General features: G+C 41.0%; 1 protein-coding gene and 1 long non-coding RNA gene across 5 annotated transcripts in view; one reads left to right on the top strand and one right to left on the bottom strand.

The window, feature by feature from the left end:
• Positions 1–2115, bottom strand: part of LOC309612168 — a 130827-nt gene extending 128712 nt beyond the window's left edge. The window contains exon 1 of the long non-coding RNA XR_014235020.1: positions 845–2115. This is a non-coding gene — a long non-coding RNA (uncharacterized lncRNA). The remainder of the gene's footprint in view (positions 1–844) is intronic.
• Positions 2116–2293: 178 nt separating this feature from the next.
• LRATD1 (LRAT domain containing 1) lies at positions 2294–20174 on the top strand. 4 transcript variants are annotated; one of them, XM_082357519.1, is made up of 4 exons: positions 2294–2632; positions 3548–4620; positions 6436–6467; positions 7270–20174. In XM_082357519.1, exon 2 carries the CDS (start codon positions 3584–3586, stop codon positions 4463–4465), a length of 882 nt encoding a protein of 293 aa, XP_082213645.1. In that variant the 5' UTR covers positions 2294–2632; positions 3548–3583; the 3' UTR covers positions 4466–4620; positions 6436–6467; positions 7270–20174. The 4 variants fall into 4 exon arrangements, with proteins under 4 accessions (XP_082213645.1, XP_082213644.1, XP_082213643.1 ...); XM_082357518.1 differs by lacking the exon at positions 7270–20174 and adding an exon at positions 6568–6790; XM_082357517.1 differs by lacking the exon at positions 7270–20174 and having other exon boundaries at positions 6436–6790.
• Positions 20175–27441: the final 7267 nt, after the last annotated feature.

Below are 27441 nucleotides of genomic sequence, written 5' to 3'. Positions count from 1 at the left end.
GCAGTAAGCCTTTTATCCTGGCAGGGGGAGGGGATGGAAAGGAGATTCAAAATATTGCATATTGATATTTCAAACTTTTGGCACTGTATCTCAAAGCCCTGACAACATTTTATGTTAATTATCCTTTGAATGAAGGGAAGTTAAGCAAAGAAGAGCAGCCTGCTTACTCTGTAGTCTGGAGCAGGGCGGAATAGGACAGGTAGAACGGAACACAGCATCCCATGCAAATATGTTGTAAATGTTTGTGCACAGGATTTGATCTTGGGACAGACAGAGGATAAAAAAATGATTCAGTGTCAAGCCCTGAGCTACTTTCACTGAGTTCCTCTCAGACACCAGTAATGAACTCTTCAGATACTCCTCGCAGAGATCCCTGAAGTCCAGTTTATAACCAGGCCCATAACTCACTTCTGATCTCTGAAGCCACTTGTTCGATTCTCTGGACTTCAGGGCCAAAATGAGTTGTTTATTATTTATAGCAAGTATAAAAAAGGTCATCACAAGCTGTGGTCAGTTCCAAGGATGGCAGCTGGTATTCTCATAACTTGCACGTGGGCAATGGCAAAATTTTTAAAAAGATTTATGCACATCAAATATATACAGATGGTCATTTTAAAGCCACTTTTTCCATCAATACTTATTAACCATCTAATTTGATAAATCACTGTATTTGGAGGCTGTGGGTTATACAGAGGCCTTCAGAAAGCAAACATGAACTGGAGACTCTGCAATTTGAAAATATTTAAGCAGAATCATCTATCAAAAATTTTTTTTATAATATGTATCAGTCCTCATGTAACCTGGGGCCGATCAGCTAACTTCTCTGGAACACCAGTTTTCTTACCTTATGCAACACGATTTTATTCATTCAACCAACAGTAGAGCCAGGTTAAAGACTGGTCCTGAAATCCCATAGACCCTGGATAGATGGCTGGCGCTGGTATTTGGGCCTCAGTTTCTCATTTGTTGCAATGGGGATGTTAGTGAATCCCCTACAGAGGCAGGGAGATTAAGTCATTTACTTAAACATCAAAACGTAGTGCCTAGCAACTTGTAAGTGGTCAATACTTGTTGACTGTTTTCATTTTCGTTACTGCTGATGGAACCCATTCTATACCAGTACTGTTAAAAAGGTCCAGAATACAAAATTATGTAGAACACAAGTCAATCCTCAAGGCATGCACTTTGTAAAGAGGAAGAAAGTCAACAGAGATGTGTAATAAAATGGGATGAAAGCACTAAGAGTTTGTACCAGCTGCCAAGGGCGCACAAAGAGGAAGCACCCAGTTTTCCCTGGGTACAGAGAGTAGGCTCCACCGAGAAGCTGCTGGAGCCCAGCCTTGAAAGTAGAACTAGATGTCTAAGAACTCTTCAGGTCTTAACGTTATAAGCTTTTTAAACTGTTGATCTAAAATTTCACACGTGTGAAAGTCACCTTTCAGCATCCCATATCCAGAGCGCATTCATTAACTTTCCATCCAGGAATGAAATCATTAATTACTGCTGGACACCCTTCTCCCACGAAACCAAACAAAAATCCCTTAGCAATGGCAGTTCTGGGGGTTGGAAAACAAGATTATGTCCCACTGTCGACATTCCTGATGCGCCCCCTTCACAGACAGACCATTGGAGGCCAAACTCTGGCCCAGTCAGGGAGGGGGTTGGTCAAGGCTCCGACTTTTCATTCGCGTTTGACACCGCGCTCCTTTTAAACCAGGCGCCAGTGCTGGGTCAGCAGCTTCGCACAGGTCAAAGGAGATGAATCGAACACCGCAGGCACAATTTCAAAGGCATCGGTGCCCGGCAGGAAAAAGTCTGTGCGCCGAGGACCAGCCCAGGGGCCCTCAGGAACCCAGGCTCAGGGGTCCGCAACAGGGCCCCCGGGTGCCCGCCTCTGACAACGTCGTTCCCCGCCCGGGCCGCGCAAAAGGCTCGGGGTGCACCGGGGATTCTTCTCCACCCTCAGACTCAGCTTGGTCGCTGGAGTCTGTTCTCCCGGAACGGAGAACGCGGTCGGACGGCGCGCCCAGTCACGATCGGTAGGCAAAGCTGCTGGATGGAAGCGGGCCGAGCCGCCCTACGGAAGCGCCCCGCCCCTCGCGCGCTCCCGGCCGGCGCTCACACCTAGCTCCCGGGGGCGGCGCGCGCGCCGGTGCGCGGGGGCGGGGCGGGGCGGAGCGCGCGCTGGAGACCCGCCCCTGCTCCCCGCCCCCTCCGGCGGAGATTGACGAGCCCTGGGCATCAGCCCCAACCAATGAGCGCGTCCGGGGGCGGGCCCTGGAGCCAGCTGCTTTGGCTACTTAGAGTCTTCGGCTGGGCTGTAAGAAACCAGAGCGGAGTCGGGACTGCCCAGGTGGAGCAGGCGCCACTGCCAACGGGGACCGGCAGGCGCACGGGCGTCGCGGCGGGGACCGCACCGCACGGATCCGCGCGGGGCAGAGCCGAGCCGCAGCCCCACGCGCCGCCCAGGACACGCTCGTCACCACCACCTCCGCAGCACCCATGGGGACCTGGAGACTTTAAAGGAGTTTGGGGTTTCGGGAGCAGGGAAATCACGGGTACGGAGAGGCAGCTTTTTTTCTTTGCCTTGGAAACGTGTTTTCTTCGTCCGATTGTTTGGACCCTGTGCCGGGTAGGAGGGAGAGGGGACTTCTGGCTGAAAGTGGGCCTCGCCACACAACCCGCACCCACACCGGCACACACACACCGCACTGGCTTCCCCCATCCTTCCCTTGCCTCTTTGTTAGGTTATTTTAGACAGAGCAGCCTCGCCCTGGCGCAGCCAGATTGGCTCTGCTGGGGAGAAGGCAGGAGAACTAAGGGGCAGAGTGCACCTGCCTGTGTGGGCAAGCGTGCCCGGGTGCGTGGGTGTACGTGCACTGGCGAGCGTGCCAGCGTGGGGTTGGAATCGTGTACGAAGGTGGGGGTCTGAGTGTGTCGTCGCGAAGGTTTGTCATTGCATGTGACATTAGCACACCGGTGTACCAGCCTGTCGGTGTCTGGACTCCAAGTGTGCAAAATTGTGCTGGGGTCAAGTGGGTGCCCATGAACGTGTCCGATGGTCATTGTGCGAGGCGCTGTCGGGGAGGAGCACGGACCTAGGGTAAAACTGAGAGGTGGGCTGGAGAGGGTGGCGGCTGAAAATGTGAGCGCAGCTTGCTCCAAGCTCTGGGGCCTGAGGCGCTCCTTCTTTCTTCCAACCCACCCCTCCGTCCTTTCCTGGGTGTCCCGACTCCCACGCTGCCACAACCCGCGCTGTCCTTCCCACTGGGACCCCGCACGCCCTCCCGCGCTCCTGCCTGTTCTCTTGTGGGAGTTGGACCGGGTTCCCGTACAAGGTCCGAGGCTGCGTGGTGGCGTCCGCTCTCGCCCGCCGGACTGCTGGCTCCCGTGCCCGTCCTGGCCCCGGGGAGGCAAGGTGGACTCGGCCGGGGCGGTTGACTCCAGTGCAGGCGCGTGGGCGGCCAGGTCCCAGGGGCACTGCTCGTCCTGGGGAAGGGCAGCGCGACTCTGATCGTGTCTCTGCGTCTCCTCTGTGCTTCCACAGATCCCCGCTTCTGGCCCTCGCCTCGCCGCGTCATTGATGGGCAACCAACTGGACCGCATCACCCACCTCAGCTACAGCGAGTTGCCCACTGGGGACCCGTCGGGGATCGAGAAGGACGAGCTGCGGGTCGGGGTCGCCTACTTCTTCTCGGATGAGGAGGAGGACCTGGACGAACGAGGCCAGCCCGACAAGTTTGGCGTGAAGGCCTCCCCGGGCTGCGCCCCCCGCCCGGAGAGCCCCAGCCGTCGCCGCCGCCACCACCTGCTGCACCAGCTGGCCCTCAACGAAACTCAGTTCTCCGCCTTTCGGGGCCAGGAATGCATCTTTTCCAAAATGAGCGGCGGCCCTCAGGGCGCCGACCTGAGCGTCTACGCGGTCACGGCGCTGCCCGCGCTCTGCGAGCCCGGCGACCTGCTGGAGCTGCTGTGCCTGCAGCCCGCGCCAGAGCCGCCCGCGCCCGCCCCGCACTGGGCCGTGTACGTGGGCGGCGGGCAGATCATCCACCTGCACCAAGGCGAGATCCGCCAGGACAGCCTGTACGAGGCGGGCGCGGCCAACGTGGGCCGGGTGGTGAATAGCTGGTACCGCTACCGCCCGCTGGTGGCCGAGCTGGTGGTGCAGAACGCCTGCGGCCACCTGGGCCTCAAGAGCGAGGAGATCTGCTGGACGAACTCGGAGAGCTTCGCCGCTTGGTGCCGCTTCGGCAAGCGGGAGTTCAAGGCGGGAGGGGAGGTGCCGGCCGGCACGCAGACCCCGCAGCAGCAGTACTATCTCAAGGTGCACCTGGGTGAGAACAAGGTGCACACGGCCAGGTTTCACAGCCTGGAAGACCTCATCCGCGAGAAGCGCCGCATCGACGCCAGCGGCCGCCTGCGTGTGCTCCGGGAGCTCGCCGACCTTGCGGACGACAAGGAGTAGCCCGGGGTGGGGGAGCCGCCCGCCCCTCCGGTCTCCCCGCGCCCCGCTCCCTCCCCCGCACGCGGCCTTCCAGGCCGGCGATTCAGCACCCCCCGACCCCCTTGAGTGGCCGCCGGCAGCGGCCAGCTCCCGGGCTGCAGCCTCGCATCTTTCTGGCAAGTGGCAGGTAGTCCCAGTAACTGGTCCCGGGACTGAAGGGGCCGCGCTCGCCCGGCTGAGACCCCCAGTGGTGATGATGGTGTTGGGAGACCCAGCGTGCGCTTGCCCCTTGAGTTGTAAGTGGGGAGAGGAGAACGGGCCGAGGGGAGCAGGGACAAGGCCTCCCCCAAGAGTCACTGGTCTAGTGACTAACACCCGACCTACTAGAAAGGGACCATCACCGCCCCAAACGTGCACACACAGACCGGTGGGAGGTGAGAATTGATCCTTTCAGGGCACGGTTCAGCCCCAGTATGGATGTGTCCCCAGACTGCAGGGTTTCCAAGAAATCGAGCCTGTCCCTCATGCTCTTGTGAATAATTCCACTAGGGAGCAAGCACTTCGGGACTCCGGGTTATCCCGAGGCTGCCCGGGGCTTTTTCAGCTCTCCAGCCCCCGGGCTCCTGACATTGTATCCCAGGCTCCGGGCTAAGCTAGACAGCGTTTGCTTCCCGTTCTTTCCACCGAGGGAAGCGAACGCCACTCCCCACCGGCGTTTGCCTGTGAGTCTCCTTTGCTGGCAGAAGGGATGCCTTCCCGGTCCCGGGAGGATAATGGCGCAGCGAATTTGGTGAGGAGAGCCGGCCCCGCCCCCCTGGCCAAGAGAAGGTTCACCAGGTGTCCGTGAACTTGAATCTGACAAGGGCGCTTGTTCTCAGCCCTAGATGGTTCCCTCCTTGGGCTGCGTTTCAAAAATAACCACAGTTTTAAAGGGGTTGGAGGAGACGGAGGGGAAAGACGTGGCAACATTCCAGAAACCAGCATTATTACAGCACCATAGCCAGTGTATTTAGTTTGGCTTTTCCTAACACAGAAATCTCAGAAGGTGGGGAAGTGGAAATAAAGTCTTAAAATTGAGAGAGCAGTTGTCCAAATATGTCAACAAAGCCTATCGTGTTGATGTTTTTTTATTGACCATTTTAGCAACATGCTAATAAAATTTCAAATTGAAATTTTTATTTTCATGGCTTTAATCCATGATAGTTTAAATACTGGGGGCCATTAAGAGTGGATTTAGCTAAAAGCTTAGCTAACATTGCCTTTTCACTCTATTTTTCTCAAACCTTATGAGAATTCTGGTTTTGAATATCGTAGTTAATTTGGCTTTAACGGCAGCCCTATAATGGTGGAGTTGTTAATCCATGTGTATATTGTGCTGAATTTCCGTCAGTTAAGGGGTTTACTGCTTCGGTGGAAATTGCTAGCAGGTTCCATGATGTTAATTTCTCGATGTTGTATACCACTACCATTCCACATTTGCATTTCTATTTTTCTTCCTCTCCCCCTGATCTTAAAAAACGAGTGTAGAATTGGTGGCTTTTTCCCTCTTCTCTTTAGCCAGTCCCACAATTCATTCCTGAAAACCGGAAAGAACTTCTAGGATCAGGACGATCGTATGGTTTTCAAAAAATTAAGGCTGTCTGAAACCCCTTCCTTGGGTAAGGACTTACCAACTTCTCTTCTGTGCTGCAGCCCCAGCCTGATTAACTGTTACTTGATTCAGTGTGTGTCAGACACACCTCCAGCATCTACGTTCTGTCCCTTCCAGGGGAATTTGTCAAATAACGGTGTTTAGCTAATTGTTGCAAGCAATCGCCTACTGACAGTTGTGATTTAGTTGGACAGCAAATATTATGGCCAAAGCCAGTTTCTTGGCATTTCAAAAATAATGCAATAAAAACTAGTCGAGGTTAGCTGCGACTGGAAATGCCTTTCTTTTGTTTGTTTTCATGGTAAAATGATTCATCTCTGTTTTGTTTTTTGGTTTTCAGCCTGGATTCATTCCCTGATCTTGACTCAAAAGGTCAGCTCAATGAACTATGAACTAGAGTATTTTTCTTAAGCCTATTGAGTGATTTATTTTTTAAAAAATGTTTAAATGCCTATCTATGCTTTTCTTTCAGCACATACAACAGCAAAACTTTTGTAATAACAAACTTAACATTTGCATGTATGGAGAACTGGAAATCATTTATTTCCCTAACTTATTCCCCTTTCAAATAACAGATGTCGGATCCTAAACCGAAGTTCTTTATTGTATCTACACAGCCCACATTCTTTACTGTGTCCTCCTACTGTATCTTGGCTCTCTGCTGTATTAAATACCATCCTAAGCATTTGTTCGAACAGGACTCCTTCTTGACATTTTGTCTTCTACCTGTCACTCAGAGGGTGGGACTTTAGCAAAAGAAATGAATGGTCTCTCACACCTAATACTGAGATTTATTTCCTCTGATGGCACATAATCTGATTTTGCTGTTACTAAGAGGGTCACTATAACAGAGGCTTAGGTTGATACTTGCTGAGACTAGATTAGCAATAAAAATAAGAGTTTGGCAGCCAAAGTAGCACTCATGACTATATTGGTCTATTAAGGATTGGGTTGATGATGATACTTCTACAGATTCACAATAAAAAAACACTAGTTACAAAGGGAACTTGAAAGGTCTGTATATTCCTTATATTACTCCTGAAATATTTGTTATCTGTTGGTCAGTGTTAATAATAACCAGTGGCAGAATAATTCTAATTGTAGTGCAGCATGAAGAGGCTATTATCAAGATATTGTCTAATAGTTTTATGCTGGAAAATGTGTCTATTTTTAGGACGTTCTCAATGGGAATGACACCAAGAAGGTGGAAGGTCTCTTGGAAGATGGTACCAGTAGACTTGATTTTTATTGTGAGTAGATATAATATCTCTGGATGTTATCAGAGTTATAGAAACTAAGCCAAAAGCCTCCTGATGTTTTAATAGAAGTCAGGGATTTAGTCTGGGTTTTCGTTATCCTCAAGAGAACAGAGCTTCATAGTAACTTTCATGATGTTGAGTGTGGCCTAGCTGGTGGTCGGTCCCATCAGTGATGTGGTGTAGAAGAAAACTATCCATAGACCCCCATTCTTTCTCACTTTCAGAAGGTGATTCTGAAAAGCAAACTACTAAAAAAAAAGATGAATATTTTTACTTCAAGGAGTGCTTTGCTACACATTTGGTAATTAAGAAAAAAAAAAGGAGGTGGAATGGGGAGAAGGGAGGCTAGGCTTACTTTAAACAAAACCAGTCCTGAAACACTGTTATTCTCAAAGTATATCTTTGTATATAAAAAAAAAATTCTGTAGAAGTTACATGTATTGCTTTTCTTTTTTAAAAAATTAAAAGTATATTAATGAGCCAAATAGATATAAAGTTCCTCAGTATTTAAAAATTTAAATGCCTGTCATGACTGTATTTTATTAAATGAAGCAGTACCATCAAGTCACTGAAAGCTATAAAACACTTGTGCCAGATTAGAACATCAAACACAGAAGCAGCTGTAAGTTCAATGATGTTACCTGATTTTACTAGACTTTCAGAATTTTGTTGTTTATCTTCCTCTTTGTGTCATGTTTTTGTGGTGAACACTTTTGTTTGAATAATGTTTTTTTTCCAGAAAAGCATGCTATTGCTGTTTACAAAAGAATTACCTGAGTAATCCATTTATCCTAACAGTCTTCAAACATTACCTTATTGATTATGTTGTGTGTGTGCTTTCAACACCCCTAAGAATTCAGTGTCTTTGGCATCTAATAAATGGAGCAGGGTCAAATTTCAGTGAAATTAATACTAACTGTACAAACATAACAGAGCTACCTGATTTACTTTTATCTACATGTCTATTTTTAAATCATTCTGCTTTCTCTTTTTTAGACAAATGAAGAGAACCTAGTTAGGTGGGCCTTTCAGAGATGATTTGCCACATGCATAAAGGGTCTGCAGGTGAAAAACATAGGCTTCCAGATTTCTGGAAACATTAAGAAACATTCTGGAAACATTTAGAAAATGGTTGTCTGAGATCCAACTCGATACTTTTGCTGACAATTACTAGCTATTAGCAGAATATATATATGTGTGTGTGTGTGTGTGTTTGTTTATATACACTCACATATTTATAATCCTTATACATGTATATATATGTATACACATACATATAATAATTTACACATGTCATATATGCAAATGTGCATGTGTACGCATATATATAAATACATTTCTACCTATAGCTAATAATTATGATTTCATTCAGAGATATAGATATATATACACACATACATGCAAGCTATTTAAAAATAAAATGGAGAGTGACTTGAGATCTACAAAAACAGGAGGAAACATTCTAGGGTGCAAAATAGCTAATAAGTAACTGGGACAGCAAGGCAGCTCTGCCTAAAACGAAGCATAAACAAAAAGAAGAAAATGTGGGAGTTGCAGTTAGTTTTAGTCTCACTTTTAGAAGACTATGTTCCTTGTTTCTCTAAAATCGACAAAAGATTCAAAGGAAAGCTGTAAAGATTAGAAAGTAATTGCGAAAGAAGACACAAAATGAAGTGGAGAGGTTATGAGAGGATAAAATAAGCTAATAAGCTTTTCAACAGGGGATACCTGTTCTCCATTCGAACTGAAGACAGAAAAGCTAAGATCTTATTTTCCAACCATTTCATAATTTATAAAATCTCTGATTTCATAACTCATAGGTTGTATGTTTACCTCATTTGAACTTGCAATATAAGAGATTTAAGCATTTGAATACGTTAGGGAAAAGGAAAAATAGTCTCCTCTGCCCTTACTGGAGGTGAGTTTTGTGATTATTGCATTCATGGGCAGCACCCAGATGAACAGTTCCCCATACTGTGGGTTCGGCACATAGTAGGTGCTCAATAAATATAAGACTGGGGCATTTCTCTACTTTACATGGTTCTCAGTGACACTTGATCACTTGGAAAACCAGAAATCCCACCACCTGGCTTGTCTGTAAGGGAAACTTAAATTTCTTTCACAGAAATTGGAGGGGTTTCCCACCTCAGAAGGCTCACAGAAATATAATTTATGAAGCTTAAGGCTGATTTCAGTTAAAGGGTATTCTGCATGTTCTGTTTGCTTCTAGGGAAAACAAAAACAAAAACAAAAAAATGACTATCAAAAATCCAAAGAGAAAATGTTCTTTTATCATTTGCTTGGAAAGGGGAAAGCGAAATAATAATTCTGACAAAAACTTCCACAACTTCATCTCTCATTTACCTCAAGGAGAGATTTTTCTCGCATGAAATCACAAGATTATTCCTTCAGAAGGAAGCTTATTTTTGAAGCTCTTGCTAAAAATCTTCTTTAGATGTGCAGGGGGAAACCTACTAGATTGTTACTTTAACTCTCTGGGAAAATTAGATTTGATGGAGTTTGGTCATGAGTGTTTTTCTAAATAAACATTACTCATATATTAACATTTCCAAATAATTGCTATGCCCATTGGCTTTTATAATCCAATTATTTTTTTTTAATGTGAACATGAGTTCTGAGCTTAATTTGGTTCAAAGAGGAGAGGCTTGTAAAATAGTAGGTGTGGATAGAGCCAATGACTTAAATTTTAAGCATAAAATAAATGCTTCAGAAGTTAATTTGAGCTATAATACATTCAGTGTTCCAAAAAATAGGAAAGATCATATAAGATTTTACTGCTCGTATGCTTCTTAAGGAAATTCTTGCCCTCAATCTGTGAAACAGACATTAATGTTCTACTCAGGCCACAGTGGTAAACTTGAGGGCTTCTTTATTAGAAATATACTGATATTTGCTTTAACAAAGAAGTTATTCTAAAATTCAATCACTTTTCCCTCCAGCAGTCCCACAAGACGCCAGCTCTTTGCTCAGTGCCAAGCCCATTGTTTTCAGGTATCAGATTCTCCTGGGGAATGAGCAGATCTGGCAGCGATTTTGTAAAGCATCTCCCAACTTCTAACAGCACACACTTTAGTGCTTCTCAGCAGAAGTGTTTGCCCAGGGTCTGAGCCAGAGAGAGGCTAATTAAGGTCAAGGATAGGGCTGCCCCATTTTGCAAATAAAAATACAGGACCCTCGATTACTTTTGAATTTCAGATAAAGAGGGAATAATCATTTTAGTATAAGTATGTTCCATGTACTATTTGGGACTTGCTTATACTAAAAATGATGTGTTTATCTGAAATTCAAACAAAACTTCCTGTCCAATATATTATCTGGCAACCCTACTCAGGGAAGACCTCACCATCTCTAAGAAGACAGAGGCCTCTGCATTTTTAGAGCTGACAAACAAAGGACACATCTCCTACCCACATCATGGAAGTCTTATCAGATTGCTCACGTGTCTTTATGGCCAAAGCCAGATTCAGGTCCAGGAACGAGCATATAGTCCAAGAAAAGCCTCAGAAGAAGAGTTCACAGGCTCCCCAGTCACTGAGAGAGTTGGCTGTGTGTATGCGTAGGTGGCGATGAGGGAGTGTTTCCTGTGTCTCTATTCTTATACCCTTTTGATTATATTTATAGTACATGCCACCCTTTATCTTGGAGGTATGATGAATACTTTTCCAGGTACAACCAAAAATACTCTACGCCACTGTTTTTAATCCCACCTGCTACTTATCCCAATCTGGGTCCTCACCTCGCACCTGGCTATTTCATACCTTCCTCACCTGTCTCTCTCCCCCTGGCTTCTCTATCCAAACACCTGCAGCCACAATGCTCTTTCTCAGTACAGGCCCATTGCTCACAAGATAAAGGCCAAGGTCCTAGGGGGCAGCAGTCAGGGTGCTCCATGGTCTGACCCCTATGTACAACCAGCTGCATTTCTCTCGACTCGTAGGGTTTTACAGAACATGGAGTGTTCGTTCATTCTTTCATGACTTTCTACATTGTTCCCCTTGACCTAATGGCCATTCTTGATTCCTGAATGGAAAACCCTTATTCACGCACCCTTCCTGGCCCATCTCTAAACTACCCCTAGCATGGTTTTAGTAATTTCCTTCTGTGTGTTCCCACTGAATTTGCTTACAGCTCCCCCAGACTTGCCTCGACTGTAGATGTTGTTTACACCTGTCTCTCCCTACACTGAGCTCTGTTAGAAAAGGCCCTGGGTCTTACTTATTCTTGCAGCTGCAAAGTCAAGCTCTTGTGTTAGGCGTTCAGTTAGAGTCTGTTGGATGCATGGGAGAAGTAGGGAAGGGAGAAGAGTTGGCTTCTCCATAAGTATGTGAGCATTGGCCCACCAGCTCACTCTGAATGGGCTATTAACTTAGACCTATTAACTTATACGTACTTCGCCCTGAGGACCATGCAGTAGAAAATTCGTTTCTGTTTAGAAAATTAGCTGGAATTCTGAGGAGTCTACATTGCATTATATTACCCTACAAATGATGGAAGATTAGCCTTACGTAGTTGAAAAGTTATCTCTGCCCTGGTTATACCTGTACAAGCATTTCTTAATGAATGAACTTCATGAGTTTCATTATGATGGAAATACAGACTTTCTTCCTCTTGGTAATTTAATTTCTGCCTAGGTGAGACAGCTTTGAGAGTTGCAGATTTAGAAGGCAGCGGAGGAGTGACTTGTAAGACGTGAAGATGAGACAAGGCATTTCCCATATGGGCCACTTCAGTAAATGGGTCCTCGAAAGCCATGTTAAGTCAGTACAGAAAATGTCTATCGAAAACCCCAGTCCTGTTCCCTTTTGGGAGGTAAGATCTCTCCCAATCTTAGACTAAGCAAATGCACCTATAGCACGTGTGGAAGGAAGAAGAGGATCCCCTTGCCTAATATTCCAGCAGAGGGAGCAGAGGAAAACCAGCCGCCTTTGATAGGTGATGTTTGGACCTCCAGGCTGGTTGAACAGCTAGAATAATTTGACATGATATGAGATGCAACTGAGCACTAAAAATGTAACTCAATTAATGTTTTATAAAATATATATGGTTTTATATATTATATTTTCCCTGGAACTCTTAGGAAGAGCATCCCATGCTTTTCCAGGGAACTATTATTCTCTTTAGCCCCTCTGGACATTTAATATAGTTTAATATGGTTTTGGTGATGGTTATGGTTATCTGTACTTCAGAAAAGCATTTTAATTTGAGATTTTAAACCATAATATCCTGTTGAGAAAAGACGTGTTAAATCTTAAGAATGGAGCACATCTTCAGAATGAAAGATTACTAATTTGGGATTAGATATCCAGGTAAATATGGCTTATGGTAAAACATTGCTTTTGCCCAGAGAGCAATTTCCAGAGGAGAGAGCAGACGAGATTTTTCATCATGCAGCCTCACCATTCTGATTTAAAAAATCAGTGCCCCTCGTGTGCATCTGTTTTATTTGTATATAATTTTATGAGACAGGGTCTACACAAGGCAATGGGAGCAGAGGCAGTTACTCCATCCTCTACAGACCAACAAAGTAAGTGCTTGACAGCCCAGATATGTTCTGCCTTTGTTATATCCTTAAAGACTCCAAGGACTTTCCATAGCTTACCAGATAAAATCCAGACTTCATGGCATCCTTTGAGCTCTCCTCCATTCTGCCACCTACACCCCAGCCTCTGAAGCTTCATCCCCTGACCCCTCATCGTACATTCTCACTATCTGTGCTAAACCACTTACCTCTCTCCAAAAGCCATGTCATTGCATGCCTTTGTTCATGCTGTTTCATTTGTGTGGACCATCCTTCTCCCCTCCTTGACGTTGTATCAAAATCCTCCTCATGCTTTAGGACCCAGTTCATATATCAGCTGTTCTAGGAAGACTCTCCTTCTCCTGAAACACCCGCTACTTTGACAACAGCGGGCCAAGTTAATCCTTTCTCACTGAGCTCCTGTGGCTCTTTACCCATCATTGAACATTCATTCCACCCATTTCATATTCTGATTTTTCAGCCCCTAACCTATGTCAAATACAATTTATTTAAGTTAATGGGAACCAGATTACCTTCTGAAATAGTTTTTTATCTTGAGGCAGGGATCTTGGCATTTTGATCTTGGGTTCCTTAGTAGCTAATATCTTGGTCATATTAGATGCTCAACCAATGCTGACTTAATTGAATTCAGTTCACTTAATTCAAAAGCAACTATTCTTCTACAAGAACAGTAAGTGCTATTTTTAAATTAATGTTCTAATGGGAGATCAACTCCCTAAACATTTGTTGGGTCCCTATTAAACGCAAGCCTTCTTTTAGGCCATGTGGATACAAAGCACGGTCTAGACTTCAAGAACTCAATCTGGTAAAGGAGACAGGCACACTATTAGCCATAATCCACTACAACCTGGAATATAGGTCATTGCAAAGATATAATTTTTTAAAAAATACCATAGAAGGTCAAAGGAAGAAGCATTTGGAAGTAGACATCAACTTCAGGAAATGAAAGTCATTGACTGGAATAGAAGATCTGAATAATGTTTTTAAGATAATTACACAATTTTGTTTAGTCTTTATTAATAGTTGAGAAAATAGACCAGTTTTTCATGTTATGTAAATGTAATAGACTGTCTTTTGTCATTTTTATGTAAAATGCTATTTTTAGAGTGTTTGGTCCTACAAATTCTATAGAAGTGAGATTTAAATATACTGAAGCAATGCCCTTTTGCTGTGGAACTACTGAGACTGACAGGTTATTAGCATTTAGTTTACCAATTAATTCACCTCCCAGAACATCTCTGTAGGCAAGATCTTTGACTGATTGATGCACTGGTTGCCTAAGATTTAGTTCACAGGGTTAGGACAAATTCTCTAATGAGAAGCTGTGCAAATGAGGGGCTTCTTGGAGTGAGGCTGGGCCCAAAGCAGTGATGATCTTAGGCCACCTGAGAGACGGAGCTCTCACTCAAGGAGAAAGGCCAAGGCCACAGCCAGGAGGAGAGGGCCACTGGTCAGTCCTGAGCGACAAGGTGGGCTATAGAGAAAAAACAGCCAAAATGTCAGAAGCCATGAGAACACTGGTCAGATGCAGTGTGCAAAAATGTGTCAAGATTAAGGCCATTTTGCCAAGATAGAATTAATAGTTGAGATGAAACTATTGCTAAGAGGAAACTGACAACTCTAAGAAATGATGCTGGCTCACCATCTGTATAAATATTTCAATTTATAACATATTGTGTTTAATTTTAAAATGACATTTAGAAAAAAACCAGGAAATCTATTAACTTTGACAATATTCCTTCAATACAAATAATAGAATTTCTTTGAAGAAAAACAAAGCTAAGCCTCTTGTCTAAAGAAACACTAAATTTACTCAGGTGTTTCCAATGGCCTTTGGTGAAAAGCATCCGCTTTCTAAATGCTTCTAATAATTTCAGTAAATATCTTCATGAAATTGAACATATAATACAGGCAAAATGTTCCTTCTTATGTGCAATTCCCATTTGCTTTAAAGGGAGACATCCTAGATTATAAACAAAGATTGAGAAATAGACAAAATGTCCAAGTATACAAGTACCAGTGACTGGATTGCAATTCTTTAAGTGTCGAATCTCATGCTAATGAATTCCAAAGAAAAACAGCTGACTTTATGCCTTTATTTTAATAAGGCTGTGAAAACAGTCCATTTACAGTAATAAAAACCCCTTGTCTTTTAAAAATGCCATACAGAATATTTTAATAAATTAAATTTGTCTGCCTGTCAAATCTGTCAAATTGACAAGACCCCTCAAGGAGTATTGCTGATGTTGTAGTTCTATTCTTCCAATAGGACTACATTTGGAATTTAATATGGGCTACTTAGAGCAAGAATCCATCCATCAGAGTAATTTTAAGTAACAAATACTAACATAATATCTTAAGTCTCCAACCTTTTAACTCCAGGGTGATTTTGTTTCTTTTGCAAACTCTTTCTTTACCTACAATAGGGTCCTAAATACTCGATTTGTCTATAATAACGAATCTAAGGAGGCAAATAAGTTGACATCATCAGAAGAGTAACTATTGATGTTTGCTCAGAGAAGTGTAGATTACATAGTCCATTGTCATCCTCACAGCCAACCTATGTCAGTCAGGTTTTACTATCCCCTGTGTACAAACGGGGGCGCTGAGGCTTGGTGGGAGCAAACACCCAACTCAATGTTACACATCTTGTATTTAGTAGAACCAGTGCTTTAATTTAGGTGTTCTGATCCGAAGCCACTACAGTTTTGTATCTCACAAGATTTTCCTGGAATAATCAAATGTCTCCTTCCACTATGTTCTCATAGGGAAAACACACTTAATATTTCCAGCTAACATGTGGGAGTATTTAGACTAAACCTCTGGTGGCAGTTGATGAACAAAGATGAACTCTTAGATAACAAGGTCCTACTGTGTAGCACAGAGAACTATATTCAGTATCTTGTAATAAACCATAATGGAAAAGAATATGAAAAAATACATCTATGTATATAACTGAATCATTTTGCTGTACACCAGAAACTAACACAACATTGTAAATCAACTATACTTCAATAAAAAAATTTTTTAAAGATGAACTCCTCATTTTTCAAAGTAACGTATCTAAGAGAAGTACGTATTAGGGCATTCAAAAATACAAACCCATTCAAACCCTGGACCAGCCGTGTAACACGTACACTAATCACCTAGACTTGATATTCTGTCTCCTGGAATGGAGTCTCAAATGCATGTCTAAAAGCCAAAATGGAATCAAGCTTCAATACTGTGATTCTTTTGTTTTTCATCCTGAACTTCAGAAAAAGAGATGCACCCACTGGATGATATTCAGGGAGTCTGTATCTATCACCAGGGTCCAAGGCAGTCCTCAGAGGACTGTTCAATAAATATGATGCTGCTTATAATGTTTGGGGGAAATATCTCTCAAAAATAGGTAGAATACCACCACTAACAAATCAATACATGGCATGTTTCTAATTCCTTCTAAGTTTAAAATTCTGGATTTAAAAAAATGTTTGCATGATTGTAATGAAATCTTTCTGGCAATAGCCTGTAATACTTATACAAATTAATGCTGTTTAGTGGCTGGCCGGCCCTAGCAGCAGGGTAAGGCATGAGTCATGCCCTGCAGAGATCTGGCTGAAGGACATATTTATACATGTAAAGAGGCCTGTTTAACTTAGCTAGGAGAGCACTACCATGAGACACTGCGGTGAATCGATGGTTATCCATATGGCCAGTCTCATGAAAGGATATCTTATGATTCAACCCATGGCATTTCCATTTCTGAATGGGATTAGTTATTCCTCATGAACCATGAACTCACCAGAGATCAAAAGAGACCAGAATAGATACAATTCAGTAAGTAAACCATCTAGCAGAAGGATGGCATAATGGAAAGAACACTAGATTTTGAAAACCGCATGGCTATAAATCTGACTCCTTGCTTTCTGGCTGTGTGGTCTTGGACAAATCACTGCCCTGGGTTCCTGTTCCTTCGCCTTTGAAAAGGACATCATGAGCTCTAACTCACAGGGTTAGGATGAAGTTAAATTTTAAAATGGGTGTAAAATTGTCCACCCACAGTGTTTTGCATATAAAAAGCAATCAGTTGAATCAGGTGAATCTCAGTTAAGATATTAAGTGAATTTTTTTTTTTTTAACCACTGAGATTACAGGTTTTCTAACTCCTGAATAGGTTTGCCTTGTTTCCACTTAGATAGTAAATCTTTGGAGAGAATGGATCTTGTCTTACTTTTTTTTTATCCCCCTTAGCATAATTTCAAGTATGTAGTAGATGTTCAAAACCTTTTTGATAAAAATCAGAGGGCTACTGAAATTCATCCAAACAGAAGTACTCTGAGGAAGATGAATGGGGGTGTTTTTAAAATGGAAATAGCAACTATTCTATTAAAGGAAGGACAAATACCTCCACCCAATTTTTTATTCAATGATTATGTCTAAGCTGCATGGAACCCTATAAGGACCACCTGTGGGTGTGTTTCTGTGGTCAGAGAACTTTCCAGGAACTGGTTTCCCATCCTTCATAGAAAACCAGTTCACTCTTATCTGTGTTCCCTGCTGCTAATGGGCACCATGCTTGCAGTTAACTTCTTTACCCTTGAGGTCAGGCAGGATTACTCCATCCCACTTCTTTTTGAGGGGCAGGGTGGGGAGGAACGAATTATGACTTACTGGTGCAGCCCCTAAAAAATCCTCTCCCTTTGAATATCCTCAGTGTGAGTTTAAGAGTTGTAAACCAGTTCTCTGCCATCTACAGTAGTGTTTTTCTAGTTTTCACTATAGTGTTCCATTTCTTTTCTATCTCAGGGGCTTCGTCAAAGCATCCAGTTTTACCCTCTGTTATTCACTTTAAAGAAACCAGCATCCACTGGCTTCCCCCTAGCCCTGGGGGCTCATAATTTGTTCTGTCTCCTTGTGCTCAGGAAAAGTACTGACAGCTCATAATTGGTCATATTTCTTAGGAAATTTGCATTTCAACTGGGAGCAGTGCTTGCTTTTCTTGGTATAATTTGTCTTACATTTTTGAAGGTAATAATTATTCATTAAATTATATTTGAAAAATTCAGGAAGAAAGAAAAAAATTGTCCATAGTCCTACCACCCATATAAGATCACTATCCACCTGTATGTATTCTCCTCTAATAATATTTAGATGCTATTAAATAACATCTCCATTTTAGCTGTATTCATAGAAATAAATTTGTATATTATATATTTTACTCGTTAATATGCTATAAGCATCACCAGTATCAATACAAACTCCATGTAAACATCAGTTTAATGGTTGCAAATTATTATATTAAGTGGATATGTCAGTTTATTTAATCATTATCTTTATCGTTAAGTTTTGCATTGTTTATACTGTTTAGTATTGAAAACCATGCTGCAATATCTTTGAGTAGACTTTTTTTTTCCTATATTTTGAGTTCTTTCCTTAAAAGATATTTCTGGATATGGAGCTACTGGGTAAATGGATAAGAAAGATTTCAGGATACACACACACACACACAATTTCAAGAAAAGAGCTAATAAATAAGGATGCCCAGCTGTGGAGGGTGGGTTTATCATACGTCTATGCTCATGGCACATCATCATCATTGATCTGTGAAAACTTGATTGATTGATTGATTTCCTTTTATTTCCAGTAATCATTCCCTTTACCTCTCTGCTTACCATAGGAGAGCAGTCTAATATGCTTGATATATATATTCCTCTACTTGTATGGGGTCATGTAAGCATGCATTTTTATTTTGTGTGCATGTATGTTAAACACACACAAATAATACTGTGCTATGGACCTCATATTATCACTAACTTTTTTCAGCCAACACTGTTTTTAAGATCTGTCCATGTTGTTCTGTCTAGATCTAGCCCATGACTTCTGAGCGCTGCCTGATACTCTGTCCTGTGCATCCATCCTGCTATACGGCTCTATTCTCTAACCAGTGGACCCCCCTAGCTTGCCTCTACTTCTGTTATTACAACAACAGTGCCTGGGAGAAACTTCCTTGCTCATGCCCTCCATGGACCTGTGTAAGATGTATACCTGGAGAGAGAATGCTGGGTCCCAGGGCAGACATAAGTCAAATTGGAGTAAGTACTACCTGATTGTTTTCCAGAGTGATTGCTCCAATCCGTACCCTGCACAGCAGAGCACACAAGTTCCTGTATCCATGGTTTCCACCAACACTTGGCATTATCCAACTTTCTAATTATCCCACTCTCACAGTGGCAAAGTGATAGCTCAAGGTTTCATTTGCATTTCCCTAAACGTCAGTGAGTTTGAGAATCTCTTCATATGCTTGTCAGTTATTTGTGTTTCTCTAGTCTGATTTGCCTATTTATATCTTTGTCCATTTGTCTAATAGGATTCTAGTTTTTTCTCAATGATTTATATATTATAAATATTAATGATATATTTACATTTTTAATAGAATTTTAGATTTTTGTCTCTGAAAATCTTGTGGTTTTCTTTGCTAGTTTGAGTCATAGATCTTTTAGTTTGCTATATTTAATGTGAATGTACCTATTTAAAATTGGTGACACAGATGTAGAAAACAAACTTATGGCTACCAGTGGGGAAAGCAGGGTTGCGGGGGAGGGATAAACTAGGAGATTAGGATTGACACATACACACTATTATATATAAAATAGATAACTAATAGGGACCTACTGTATAGCACAGGGAACTCTTCTCAATACCCTGTAATGATCTATATGCGAAAAGAATCTAAAAAACAGTGGGTATATGTATAACTGATTCACTTTGCTGTACAGCAGAAACTAACACAACAACACTGTAAATCAACTATACTCCAATAAAAATTTTAAATAAGATAAAATAAAATTGGTGATAAATTCTATTTTGATAAATGCTATTAATTTTATGTATCAATCTTATATCCAACAATCTTAAATCTTTCTTTTTACTTCTAAACTTTGTCAACTATAATAACTTTTTTAAAAATAAGATTGTCGGGGCTTCCCTGGTGGCGCAGTGGTTGAGAATCTGCCTGCCAATGCAGGGGACACAGGTTCGAGCCCTGGTCTGGGAGGATCCCACGTGCCGCGGAGCAGCTGGGGCCGTGAACCACAATTGCTGAGCCTGCGCGTCTGGAGCCCATGCTCCGCAACAAGAGAGGCTGCGATAGTGAGAGGCGCGGCGCGCGCACCGTGATGAAGAGTGGCCCCCGCTTGCCCCAACTAGAGAAAGCCCTCGCACAGAAACGAAGACCCAACACAGCCATAAATAAATAAATTTAAAAAAAAAAAAAAAAAAGATTGTCTATTTTTCCCCCTAGAAATTTATAGGAGCTCTTTACATCTTAGGAAAATCAATCCTTTGTCTATGAACAAAGGACTAATTACACCTTTGTCTATGAATGAGTTGTATATATTTTTGCTTGCACTGTGATGAGTTTGCCATACTATTGTGGAATAGAATGTATCAATCTTGTATTTTGTAACTTAGAAAGGTCCTTCTTTTCAAGAAATTCTCTTGTGCTTTCTTTCAGTAGGTTTATATTTTCATTTTTTTAGATTTAAATATTTTATTTATTCACAGTTTATTCTGGTGTAAAGTATGAAGTATGAATCCAAGTTTATTATCATAATGGCTATGCATTGAATAAACCCAGCCATCTTTCCCTACTGATTTGAAATGCCCTCTATATCATAGGCTACATTTTTTGCATATATATGTGGGTCTATTTCTTGATTTTTGTATTATTTTCCATTGGTCACTCTGTCTTTTAATGCTTCAGGTTTATGCTATATAAATTATTATAGCTGTGTATTGTGATTTTAATAGGCAGTAGGACTGATCCTCTCTCATTACTTCCTTTTCAGAAGTTTCCTCAATACTCTTGTTTATTTCTTTTATTTCATTGCATTTGTTTTACTGCACTGAATAGAACACCCAGCATAAGATTAAATACCAACAATGTTAACAAGAACTTTCACATCATTCCTGATATTAAAACAAGAGCTTCTAAAATTTCAACATTAAATATAGTGTTTGATGTAGGTTTTTAGTAGAAACTCTTTACTGAGTTAAGGAAGTTCTTATTATTTCTACTTTCACTATACACAAACCACAAGCTCAAATGAAAAAAGTTGACAATACCAAGGGCTGGTGGGGATGTAAAACTCCTGGAACCCTATCAACAAATGTCATCAACATTACTGATGGGCATTTACAATGATACCAGCCCTTTGGACAATTTCCATTTCGACTACATTTAGAAACACTCATACAGTATGACCCAGCAATCCCACACAAGTGTAAGGCCCTAGAAATGCATACATAGGTGTAACAAAAGAGGTGCGCAAGAATATTAATAGTAGTATTATTAGTAACAGCAAAGAGCTGGGAAAAACTCAAACCTCTATCAGCAGTAGAGTGCATTAATAATGTGTGCTGTGTTCAAATAGTGGCCTATTCTACAGCAATAAAAATCAATGAATTACGCTTACATGCAATAATATGGATAAATCTCACTAACTTAACGTTGACCAAAAGAAGAAGTTAAAAAACAGGCAAAACTAATCTATAGTGTTACATATAAGGATAGTGGTTACCTTTGTGTGGGAGTAGAATGGCACGGGCATGAGGAGGACCTCTGAGGTGCTGATGACGTTCTATTTCTTAATCTGGGTGGTAACTATGGGGTTGTGTTTTTCTCTATTTAAATAAGTAAGTTCTGTTGTTTTTTAATGTTTAAACTTGCAGAATGAATGACTAAATAAATGAAACAATGAATGACATCCAGTGTAAATTAAACTGGAAAAAAATCCTTGCTTGTACTGGAAATAAGGAGATTTGTTTTATTTTGGTTTGATTTGTTTTTGCCTTGGTTCTGCCTCTAATGAACTATGAGATTTATTTTGCTGCAAGTCATTTCCCCACTTTGAACTTCTGTTTTTAATCTCTAAAAATTGGAGACTAAATTAAACAATCTTTAAATACCCTCCTAGCTCTAAGACGATGTATTTATTATAAGAGCTTCCAGGAAGTCACTTAAATTTCTTTAATTTTCTGCTTTTCTTCTCTTCTGAACTTGGTTCTGCATTTTGCAGGAGGCCCAACATTGAAAGAAAAAAAAATTCAACATCTGAGTTGCTACCCACGCTGACCTTGAGATGCTGGACAATCAGCCCAATTTACCATGATCTGGGCTGGTTGGTGGACTGTTTCCATAGGAAATACTTGGGAAAGAAAATGATTTAAAATGCAGGGGTTAATCATCTGAAATCATTAAAATCATCCATTAAGGAAATACAGAAGGCTGTTCTTTGGACTGGATAGTTAACAAGTCTTGAAATTCTCTCTTGTTGGAGAAACAGAAAGTCTCTAATGGTAAAGAACAGTAAAGAGAAAGGTGGGTAAGAGGTATAAGAGTTAGAGAAGAATAAGAGAATTGTAAAGGGTCAGAGATCCAGAATATATCAGACACCAAGGCGATGCAATTTACAAATTGATCTACCTTAAACATAAGAAATTCTTTAAGGACAGTAGGTGTCTTTTCTCATACTGATTGTCTGCTGTTATGGTTATAAGAGAAAAGGACAGAAAGATTACCACACTGATGACTTTGTTATTGACTCAACATGGACCATGTGCTGGGTACTCTTGGGGTGCCTGGGTGAGCAGAACAAAGTGCCCACATAGAGCTCACATGGGAGAGACAAACAATAAGTAGATAAAAAAACACATATAATGCAAAATGCCCATAAGTGCAAGAAATAATAATAGAGTACTAAAAAGGTATAGTGACTGATGGGGTGGGAAATGTGCTATTTTGAATGAATGGTGGGGTCTGCCTCTCTGACAAATGGATATGTAACCAGAATTTTCAAGAACATAAGGGAGTGACCGAGAGTCATATCTAGAGGAAGACCTTTCCAAGTAGAGAGAACAGCAATTGTAAAGGCCCCGAGGATGGACAGAACTAGATTGACTCAGGTGCTAATGGTGAACACATCATAGGAACACTGCCACTCTTTCCTCCCCTGCCCAGAAAAGAGACAATGCAGATATCAACCCCTGTACTTCTCACTGAGCTAATACAGCCTCAGAATCCTTCTGAGCCCAGTACTCTGATAAACAAGCAATAGATAAGAGTAAGTATGGGGATGAGAGCCATTTGTTACCACTGCCTTAAGAGTCTAGGCTTCTAAATTCTAGCTTATAATCCTATTTTTAAATTGTTTAATTTTCCAGTGTCACTGATGCTATCTCTAGTGTGTGTGGTTGGAAGAAGCATAAGAACCAGGAAAATCTCACAGTCAAGATACCTCATTCATTCATTTGTTAAAATATTTACTCTTTGGTGTTGCTGTATATCAGGCATTCGACTAAGTCTTAAGGATGTAGTAATAAAGTATTTTTATTCCCTCATAAATGAGAAAGATAGGAAAAATCATTACAATACAGTGAAATAGATACTGTAAGAACTCTGAGAAAAGTATGGCTAATTTGAAAAATAACAGGGCCTTGTTAGGAAAGGCATTGTGGTGTCATAGGAAGGGCAAAGGCTTTAGGAGCAAACAGACTTGTGTTCAGTTCCAATTGTGCCATGTTTTTTAGTGAGCTGTGTGACCCTTGTGAAACTTAGTTAACCTCTGTGAACCTTGGATAATGCCTCCTTCTCATCAAGTGACCATAATACATAAAAGAGATGCCGTAAGCAAAGTATGCAGCATGGAGCCTAGCACATAATAGACACTCAATAAATAGCAGTTTTTTGTTAAGGAAAATTTGAAATAGGAGATGACATTTGTGATAACTGCTGAGAGTTCAGCTCAGTTGCATAAAATAAGGAAAAAGAAGCAAGACAGATAGAGTTCTATGTGTTTAATCAAATATGCATGACAAAAAGCATAACATCTAAGCATGTTTCATTATTATTATAGGTACCACTAAGACAAAAACAATGTGCAAATTAGTTGTATGATTCCACTGATCACAAAATGCATCCCAATATCAGAGATATGGAAATGTGAAAAATGTATACTTCAGAATCAATTAAATGTGGTAATTAATTCTTAGTATGTTTTATAGCTGGAACATAAGATACAGGAGAGAATGAAAAGAAAAGAAGCTGGATAAGTAAGCAAGAAACAGGTCATGAAGTGTGTGGGTTTTTTTTTTTTTTTATCTTCAAATTAAGAAGACAGGAAATTATCCTGTGGGCAAACTAGAACCCTTAAAGGTTTAAAGTCAGAAAGAGATGGGAGCAGATTGGAGGAATGGTGGGATGTACTGCACAAATGGCCTGATACCAGTCACATGAATATGTGGCATCCTTTTGACCAGCAATTATCAACTTGGCTGTGCATTACAATTACCTATGAAGATTTTCAAGGAATATGTCCATTTCAGTAATTTGTTAACTTCATTGGCATAAAGTTTTTATATGTATACTCATTGTCTTTGAATATCTGTAGACTCTGTAGTGATGTGCCCCCTTCACTCCTAATAATTTATGTTTAGTGGGTTTATTATTCTTTTTCTTTGACCCAAGAGTTATTTAGAAGTATGTTCCTTGGTTTGCAAATATTCTCGAGAGAGCTTACTGTTTCTGATTTCTAGTTTAATTCCAGTTTGAAAAGAGAATATCTTCTGTATGATTTCAATCCTTTGAAATGTACTGAGACTTAAGTTATGACCAATAGAGTATACCTTGGTGAATGTGTCATGTGCACTTGGAAACAATGTTTATAGTTGACTAATAGTTGACTGCTACCCTAAATGGGAAATTTAGACTCAAGGTACAAGTCCAAGTCCAGCAGTTTAGAATTCACCAGACTGAAGTTTCTTCTTTTGCGGACTGTAACAACTGTTGTAAAAATTGACAATTAAACCATCCTAAAACTTTAGAAATGAAAACCAAAGAACTTACTTTGACTCCCTATCTTGGCAACATTTATGATTCTTTCCTACTTTTAATCCTTCTGCTTTTAGGTTTTGTATAACTATACCCATAATAGTCACACCACTATTTACTCATGTGGGGCAATCTTTCCTAACTCTAATGAAACTGTAAACTCTTCATTTTATAATATTTATTTTAATATAAGGTGTTCTGAATAGCTGGACATGGAGATTGTTTCTCATATTTTATTATTCTAAATACTTGCTATTAATTGCTTTGCACATCTTGGTTTTTAAATTATTATTATTTTTCTTTTACATTATATATAGTCATCTAGGAAGGATACTAAAGGATAGAAGGGTTTGGACACATTTTGGATGTTGATCTATTTTGCTCAGAAATCCTTCAAGAGGCTGTACTCATTACTACCCATTGCCCCAAGAAGTCATTCTCCCTTGCCTTTCTGCCATGGCTTCTGCCATTTCCACTCTCCAGCATTCCTGTTCTCTTCAGTAAACTTTTTGTACTCTCTGGTTGGACTCCTCCTGCTCTACATCAAATGTCATCTGTAAAACTCTGCAGAATTCTCCGGAGTACTGGTCACCACCTTCCTCCACTCTGATAACACTCTATGCCTATTTCAACTGTAACACTTCCTGCATTTAAGCTTCACCTCTCCCCTCCCCCACCAACATGTTGTGACTGACACTTAGAAGATATTTGGCAACTTTATGTTGACTGAACGAATATGCCTCTAGCAATAATGAACCTTGCCTCTGCACAGTCTGGCTGGCTGTAAATTATTTTTATCATTTCATTTTCTTGTTTCTTGATTAATAGGGTCTATTTAAGTTTACTCAGTAAAAATTTAGATAAACACAAATATGGGCTAGCTACTGTGATATTTGATATATATGAAAACTTTACTAAAGTAAGAGGAAGCTGATTTTGACCAGAGAGATGTTTTCTGGTTTTAGTTTTGTTTTGTTTGTTTTTAGCATTTAAGAAAGTGAGGTAAGTCACCTCTAAGGGATTATTCTCCTATTTTAACTTCTAAAATGGGCAATCTTCAGATAAATATCCCACAGCTACCTCTCCCGCACAGGACAGTCAACAGAATACTTCAAAAAGGCTATTAAAGCTGCTGAAGTGAGAAAGTAGAGATACCTGTCAGACTGGCTATACTTGCCATTTAATCTAACCCATTCACTAGCTCTTCAAAATTCATTTTGATTTCTACAGAGAATTAACCATTACAAAATGACCTGTATTAAGTGCAGCTACAGTGAGGAATAAAGGATAAATATAAAAAGTGCCTTTACCACTTTTTTCTCCATTTAAAGACAATTCATATTTTGCTCAAAATTTGGAGGAAAGGAAGATAGGAAGTTTCTAAATTGCTAAAGCGAGAGGGCGAACAGCAGAAGCAAGAAGAACTACAATTCTGCAGCCTGTGGAACAAAAAACACATTCACAGAAAGATAGACAAAATGAAAAGGCAGAGGACTATGTACCAGATGAAGGAACAAGATAAAACCCAGAAAAACAACTAAATGAAGTGGAGTTAGGCAGCCTTCCAGAAAAAGAATTCAGAATAATGATAGGAAAGATGATCCAGGACCTTGGAAAAGAATGAAGGCAAAGATCGAGAAGATGCAAGAAATGTTTAAAGACTAGAAGAATTAAAGACCAAACAAACAGAAGTGAACAATACAATAACTGACATGAAAAATACACTAGAAGGACTCAATAGCAGAATAACTGAGGCAGAAGAATGGATAAGTGACCTGGAAGACAGAATGGTGGAAATCACTGCCATGGAAGAGAATAAAGAAAAAAGAATGAAAAGAAATGAGGACAGCCTAAGAGACCTCTGGGACAACTTTAAATGCACCAACATTCACATTATAGGGGTCCCAGAAGGAGAAAAGAGAGAGAAAGGACCCGAGAAAATATTTGAAGAGATTATAGTGGAAAACTTCCCTAACATGGGAAAGGAAATAGCCACACAAGTCCAGGAAGTGCAGAGAGTCCCAGGCAGGACAAACCCAAGGAGAAACATGTCAAGACACATAGTAATCAAACTGACAAAAATTAAAGACAAAGAAAAATTATTAAAAGCAACAAGGGAAAAACGACAAATAACATACAAGGAAACTCCCATAAGGTTAACAACTGATTTCTCAGCAGAAACTCTACAAGCCAGAAGGGAGTGGCACGATATATTTAAAATGATGAAAGGGAAGAACCTAATACCCATCCTTCTCAAACTCTTCCAAAACACTGCAGAGGAAGGAACACTCCCAAACTCATTCTACAAGGCCACGATCACCCTGATACCAAAACCAGACAAAGATACTACAAAAAAAGAAAATTACAGACCAATATCACTGATGAATATAGAGGCAAAAATCCTCAATGAAATATGAGCAAACAGAATCCAATAACACATTAAAAGGATCATACATCATGATCAACTGGGATTTATCCCAGGGATGCAAGGATTCTTCAATATATGAAAATCAATCAATGTGACACACCATACTAAAAAATTGAAGAATAAAAACCATATGATCATCTCAATAGAAGCAGAAAAAGCTTTTGACAAAATTCAACATCATTTATGACAAAAACTCTCCAGAAAGTGGGCATAGAGGGAACCTACCTCAA

This window comes from Balaenoptera borealis (assembly GCF_965194805.1).
Source record: "Balaenoptera borealis genome assembly, chromosome: 15".
NCBI lineage: Eukaryota > Metazoa > Chordata > Mammalia > Artiodactyla > Balaenopteridae > Balaenoptera > Balaenoptera borealis.
The sequence above is the reverse complement of the archived record's forward strand: the minus strand, read 5'-3'. Positions and strand labels throughout refer to the sequence as shown.